Consider the following 7,500-nt stretch of genomic DNA (forward strand, 5'->3'; position numbering starts at 1 on the left):
TCAAAATTACTAAACACCTTTGGGATGATTTTTTTCAAGCTGACTGCACCCCAGGCCTCCTCACCTCACCTACATCAGAAGCACTTTACTTCCACTCTTGTGTTTGAAGGAATCTCCACAAATCTCCACAAAATCTAGTGGAACATCTTTCCAGAAGAGTAGAACTTATTATTAGAGTAAAATCAGGTGGCCATAATGTTATGCCTGATTGGGGTATATATTGGGCCCTCCAATTGCTCTTCATACATTAAGAGGGCAAAAGGTTTGTAAAGAAATGTTATTCGCAAAATTCATGGAAGGAGTCTCCAGTGTCAAGTAAAAATAAAAAAATAAAAAAAATAAAATCCACTGTTTTACAAGAGGAATAAAATACTACAAACCTGAAGTTATAATGTCAGCCAATAAACTCTTCATCCTGAGAAAAAAGTTACCGCTGTTTTATGGTAGATACTGAATAGGCTGATAGAACTTGTTGTGTGTGTGTGTGTGTGTGTGTGTGTGTGTGTGTGTGTGTGTGTGTGTGTGTGTGTGTGTGTGTAGACATGGTGCTGGACCATCAAGAGGCAGCTCACGAGTTGGATGACAGCGTGAGGGTGAAGGTTCGGGAGGCTCTGCTGAAAAGGCATCACCACCAGAGTGATAAGAGGAGGTCCAACCTGCTGCCCATGGTCAAATCTCTGACCGAATCGGGCAGAAAGCAGAGTGAACCCCACTGCCTGGACAAGACTGGTGAGACCTTCACACATGTCTGCACGTTTATCTGGACAGGCTGGATGTCACTCTGAATTACACACAATGTTTTTCTCTTGCTGAATCTGGCAGGACATGTCACATCTTCTCAGCCTCCTCCTCTAACTGCTGAAGTGAAAAATGGGGCGGGGATGGATAACGGCCAAGTGGACCTCAGTAAGGTACAAGAATATAACTCTGCGTGTTAGTTATCAGTTATGCAGGTTGTACTGGATACTCATTAGGTCAACTCCTTGTGGGCGTGACATCTGAGGTTTGGGATGATTGCCAAGGATCTCACCATGATTTCGAAAGTTTCTCAGCATGTGTGTCTGTATACATTGGAGTTTCTATCCAATCAGATTAGAGAGTCACATTGCCATGAGGCCTTCAGAGTGAACACTGCAGGGTTCTTTTTACCATAAACTTTAATTTACTTGAAGCTGTTGCTTTAACCATTCAGATAAGGATTGCTTACTTCAAGGCCCTCTAGGAGGCTTTCAACAATGTCGGTATTTTCACATTTGATTGGATGGTTAGAGAGCTCACTATTCAGAGCTCCAAACCCACATCTGTAGCAAACTGCACAAGCTCAAATATATTGGTGTGGATTTAAAAGCTGTTTTTGTTTTACTTCACAATTTCTGCCAGAGGAGAAGAAACTGATTTAATCGTAGATACACTTTAAGGACATTTACAAGACTGACTTTTTAAGAAAAGCTAGACATCGTAAAGAAATGTCGGCCAAAAGAGTTCAAAAGTTCAGTTGTGACCCTTTTTATGAACCCTTTTATGTTTTCTTTTCTGTAGAATTTGCACACAATCACACAAATTGCCTTAAATCTCCAGAGAACTTAAAATGATGGAAAACAATGCAGGTGTCACGGAACACCAGACGGCGGAAACCGGGAGTAAAACAAGGTGTAGTTTGTTTATCTTTGAAGAGAACAAACACAGGAGATTCAGAAACTGGAGTTCAGGAAATTATAAACTTAGCCGTAGCGAGCTTCAAAAGAAGCGTAACAAGGAGCACCGGATCACTGGAGGACACAGGATCAGTAGGGAGTCCGGATGATCTAGGGTGGGTATACGGTAGATTGGACGTTGAGTAAAGGAGGAGAGAGATCTTTTAAAGGGAAAGGATTCAGGGAAAACAGGTGCAGGTGATTAATAGGAGGGGGAGGACGCCCCCGTGACCTTTGGGTGGGGGGCGGTCAGGGTAATTGAGGTGAAACTCCTCCAGGAGTGCTGGGACAGGGCGTCATGTATGGAGACCCAGGAGCGTTCTTTTTACCATATCCCTCCCAATCGACCAGGTATTTCAGCATGGGGCCCCAAAGTCGAGAGTCCAGAATCTCTCGGACGGAGTATACGGAGGGTTGGTCCAGCACCTCATTGGGAGGCGGATCGTTAATAGCTCCAGGGTTATCTGTGGCAGAGTGAGAAAAGGGCTTTTGGAGCGACACATGGAATGTAGGGTGGATGCGGTACCTGGAAGGGAGGTCGAGCCGATAGGACACGTCGTTAATATGCCTCAGTATAGTAAACGGCCCGATGTAACGAGGACTGAGCTTCCTGCAGGGCAGTCAGAGGCGTAGATCTCGGGTCGACAACTATACCTTTTTTCCTGATTCGTAGGGAAGAGCCTCCACTCTCCAAGGATCTGTGAATCTTTTCGTAGTCCTAAGTTCTCTTTGTAGCTGGGTATGTGTCGATTGCAAGACTCTCTAGCTCTCTCTGAACCAGTAATCCATGTTGGAAGGTTCTTCCATCCAGGGGAATAGTGGAGGTTGGAGGCCGAGTACACACTGAAATGAAGTCAGGCCGGGTTTCCGGGGTTTCTTGGCGTAGGGAGTTCTGTACCTACTAGGCCCACGGAAGGAACCGTTACCAGCTCTAGCTTGGTGAATACTCTGGCTCCACAGAGGTCTTCTAGGGTGGCCGGGACCAGAGGGAGCGGGTAAGGGAGTTGTACAATTTGGGGGTTTAGATTTGTGGGTCTCTGGACTTTCAAATTGTATTGAGGCAAGGGAAATTAGGCCCAGTTGTGGTTTTGATAGGTTGTGCAGACAGCGGTTCTGGCATTGTTGGCACCACTCGATTATGTCACATGGGCTCCAGGAGAACCTAGGGGAGTGTTGTGAGAGGCAGGGATGTCCGAAAATAATGCTGGCGGTGGAGTGTTCTAGGACCAGAAATCGTATTTCCTCTTGTAGCTCGTGGATGGATGCCTCGAGGCCAAGCGCACCGTCATATATTGCCATAGCCATCTTGATGTTCAGGTTTAGCCCCTGACGATACGCGCTGAGTAGTCATTCCAGCCGCTAGTGACGTCCAGCATGCGGAATCCGTTAGCAAGGAAGACCCTTGGCGGAGATTAAAGAGTTGGTCAGCTGTAGTAAATGCCCCTGTGGCTACACTGAACACCTCAGCGAAGTGACTGGTAAAATGACAGCAGGGAAACCCCGGGTGCATATCCATGCTTCTGTTAAAGATGATGTATGCAGGCAGTGCAGTGCAACTGATGCAGTGAAAAGAGATGTGTTGAATTGTGTTCTTTGGGTTTCTTGCTTTTGTAATTGTAATTTATTCTTACTGTATGTGATTCCTGTCTACTCAGTAATATTAAAGGTTTCTATAGCCTTGGCTTCATAATGATGGTATTAAGAGGTTGATTGGTTCTGGTAGGACACCACTGAAGGCCTGGGGGTAAACAAATAATTCAATAAATGTACTGAGAAACCTTGCTGTCCTTAAGTGACAGACAGGTGACACTGGAGACCCCTACTATAAATGTAAACTGTCAAAAATTTTCATCCCAGTGATTATGCGTTTTCTTTGTTACTCACGTCAAAACTTTCTAACCAATCAGAGTGAAGGATTCAGTCATACTAAGTTATAATAACACAGCAAACACCAGCTGCGTCCAAAAATATGACTTCATATAGACCTCTACGGTGTAAACCTTCTGTTCAGTTCTCAGTACAGATTGAAATAAGTTTGAAAATTGCTGGAATATTTAACAACAGAAATTTGTTATAGCTTTATGAGCGTCTCTTATGAGCCTTTTGTTTTTCTCAGGTGGACACACACTTCATGAAGAAGATCCCTACCGGGGCTGAAGCCTCTAATGTGCTGGTGGGAGAGCTGGACTTTTTGGAGAGACCCATCGTAGCGTTTGTCCGGCTTTCGCCTGCGGTTTTGCTAACAGGACTCACAGAAGTACCCATACCAACCAGGTATATATATATATATATATATATTATGTGTGTGTGTGTGTGTGTGTGTGTGTGTGTGTGTGTGTGTGTGTGTGTGTGTCAAGGACAAAATTTTTATTTGAGGCCTTATTTTTTTTTACAGGTTCATGTTCATTCTGCTCGGGCCTGACGGAAAAGCTCAGCAGTATCACGAGATTGGACGATCCATGGCTACCATTATGACTGATGAGGTACGCTAAAGGCTTAAACAGGAAGTAATGACATTAGCTGTGATACGAGTGACTTCACCGATCTACACTGTTCTTTAATCCGTTTCTGTTTGTGGGTAGATTTTTCATGATGTAGCATACAAGGCGAAGAACAGGAGTGACCTGCTGGCCGGAATCGATGAGTTTTTGGATCAGGTAACTGTTTTGCCGCCGGGAGAGTGGGACCCTTCTATCCGTATTGAACCACCGAAGAGTGTCCCCTCACAGGTATATATATATATATATATATATATATATATATATATATATATATATATATATATATATATATATATATATATAATTTTCATTCCTCAGATCCACCAGTTTGCGTTTTTCAAGATTGTCCATGCGATGAAGTGCTAATAAATTGGGGAAGTAGTAGTTTACTGGTTAAGGCAATAGACTTTGACTCCAAAAGTCACAAGTTCAAATCCCAGCCGTTCTAAGCTGCCACTCTTGGGCCCCTGAGCAAGGCAAAAATGACAATAATGTAAGTCGCTCTGGATAAGGGTATCTGATGAGATGTTTGTGATTGGTGCAGGAGAAAAGAAAGATGCCCGGCGTCCCCAACGGGACAACTGTTCCAACCGAGGAGGAGACGCACGGGGAACACCATGGACCGGAACTCCAGAGAACGGGCAGGTGTGTGTTCGTGTGTTTGCAGAGGCATAAAACTGGGGTATGCAGTACGTTGGTGGGTTATTCTTGTTCTTACCCCTCTTTTTTGGGGGGAGGGGGGGATGCTAACCATGATCTTGCATTCCCCTCAGCAAATGTGTGAATATTATTTATACAATGCAGTGTATACTATATTACCAAAATTTTGCAGACACCTGGTCATAAGCATTCCACATTTATTTCCAATTTGCTCTTATAATTCTCTCCACTCTTCTGGAAAGATGTTCCACTAGATTTTGGATTTGTGTTCATCAGCCACAAGGGTGTTAGTAAAGTCAAAGGTGCAGAGGGATGAGGTCAGAGCTGAAAAGCAGGCCACTGAAGATCTTCCACTCCAAACCATGTAAACTATTTCTTAATGGAGCTGACTTTGTGCACAGGGTCACTGCCATGATGGAACAGGTTTGGGTTTCCAAGTCTAATAAATGCAAAATTTGATTATACACATATGGCAGAAAGGTCAGGTGTCGAAATACTTTTGTCCATAAAGTGTATTCTCTGTAATAGTTTCAGTTTTACCGGTGTTGTCTGTCCCTGCAGGTTGTTCGGAGGTTTAATCCTGGACCTGAAGCGGAAAGCTCCTTTTTACCTGAGCGACTTTCGAGATGGACTGAGTCTGCAGTGTGTGGCGTCTTTCCTCTTCCTTTATTGTGCCTGCATGTCCCCTGTCATTACCTTCGGAGGGCTGCTGGGGGAGGCGACAGAGGGACGCATCGTAAGAACACGCCCACACCCACACCCACAGTCTGACACTGTAATTAAATTGTTATGCCTCTACCAGCTTAATTCGTTTATTGATGATCCTCTGTGTTCTCCTCTCGGCTAGAGCGCTATCGAGTCGCTCTTAGGAGCCTCGATGACGGGCGTGGCGTACTCTCTGTTTGCCGGGCAGCCGCTCACCATTCTCGGCAGCACCGGACCTGTTCTGGTGTTTGAGAAAATCCTTTTTAAGTTCTGCAAGTCAGTGCAACTAAATTATAATGCAATTATTATCTAATAACAAGACACTCATTAGACACATAATATTCATGATGGGGTGTTGGGGGACATTGGGGACAGTGGTTAAGACATTGTTCGAAAGGTCATCAGTTAAATTCCAGCACCACCAAGCTGCCACTGCAGGGCTCCTCAGCAAGCCACTCTGCATAACGAGGTCTTAATGTAATGTAGGTAGGATTCCAACTTACAATTATAAGGAACTAAATTATACATTGTTTTATTACCCTTTTTCTGTGCAAAGCTGCTTTTAGACAATGTCCATTGTAAAAGCACTAAACAAATACAAGTGAATTGAGTTGAATTCTGAAGTCATGCACTATCTCTTTTTAAACAAAACTTTTCAACGATCTTGCACAAGTTATACATGATTAAAATGTTTTTAGAAAGGTAACAGATACATTGGCTGCAGATCTTCTTAAATATTTTCAAATGTACATTTCAGATGTTATCCAAGTGGTTCTAAATGTACAGTCAATGTCAATTCTTTAAGCCATAATGTATCTTCATGTATAAGATGGGAAAGACCCAAAATGATGAGGTCAGGGTCTGGTTGGATATTGAAGACTTCTCAAAGCAAAACAAAATTTTATACCAATCCCTCTGTTTCTTCGGACAGAAAATAGAACTATGGGACATCAAATAAATTGCGTTATTTCATATACATTTATGGTATTTGTCAAAATGGCATAAATTTACCTTATTCATACAGCTGAGCAGCTATGGTTAAGGGCCTTGCTCAGGGGCGCAGGAGTGGCAGCTAATTTGTGGCTGGCAATTTAACTTATGACCTTTAGATCCAAAGTCCAATGCCTAAACCAGCTACCACCTCCCTTTCTTGGAGTATCAATTCTTTTAAAGAAAAAGTCATAATAACAAATATGTTTCTATCCCTGCTATATAAAATATACAACTCATATTCACAGCAACGGGAAGTTGAAGTAAAGTTCTATCTGTAGGGGTGCCAACATTTCTGGCATTTTTGGTGATAAATATATTTTATAATATATATAATTGAATAATATATAATAATATATATTATTTTTGTTTATATATATATATATATATATATATATATATATATATATATATATATATATATATATATATAAATATATATATATATATAAAATAAAATATTTAATCGTGATCAATCGCACAGTCGTCATGAGTGAACTCGTGATTAATCGCAACTTAATCGCACATTGTTATCTGTTCTAAATGCACTTAAATTAATACTATTCAAGTTGTTAATACTTTAATCAACATGTGACAAATATGGATGCTTTATGCAAATGTATTTTTATTATTAGTAAAACTAAACTCAACATAAAGCATGAACACTTTCTATTTTCTGTTCTTGTAAATGCTTGAAAGCAATTATGGTGTTTTAAATCACGTAAATCATCAGGAACTTTTGCTATGTTTCCACACGGACTGTTTTAATTGCCGGATGTGTGCATCATGGCGTATTCCGGTGCTCGTTTTAGACTCGGCGCATCAGTAAAACAAATGTTTAATTATTACCACGCTAATTTTGACAGCCCTAATAAATAGATTTATTATCATAGTAGATCATCAAATTAATAACATTTTACTAAAATAATCAATACTTCTCTCTCTCTCTT

At 41.7% G+C, this 7,500-nt stretch overlaps 1 protein-coding gene across 2 annotated transcripts in view; it reads left to right on the forward strand.

Moving 5' to 3' along the window:
- Positions 1–7,500, forward strand: part of slc4a8 (solute carrier family 4 member 8) — a 36,567-nt gene that overhangs the window by 16,768 nt on the left and 12,299 nt on the right. For both annotated transcript variants that reach the window (XM_083562627.1, XM_083562628.1), the window contains exons 6-13: positions 541–729; positions 823–911; positions 3,811–3,968; positions 4,090–4,177; positions 4,277–4,423; positions 4,740–4,840; positions 5,417–5,591; positions 5,703–5,836. In XM_083562627.1, coding sequence (XP_083418753.1) covers positions 541–729; positions 823–911; positions 3,811–3,968; positions 4,090–4,177; positions 4,277–4,423; positions 4,740–4,840; positions 5,417–5,591; positions 5,703–5,836 — 1,081 coding nt within the window. The remainder of the gene's footprint in view (positions 1–540; positions 730–822; positions 912–3,810; positions 3,969–4,089; positions 4,178–4,276; positions 4,424–4,739; positions 4,841–5,416; positions 5,592–5,702; positions 5,837–7,500) is intronic.

Source organism: Silurus aristotelis (assembly GCF_946808225.1).
Source record: "Silurus aristotelis genome assembly, chromosome: 2".
Taxonomy (NCBI): domain Eukaryota; kingdom Metazoa; phylum Chordata; class Actinopteri; order Siluriformes; family Siluridae; genus Silurus; species Silurus aristotelis.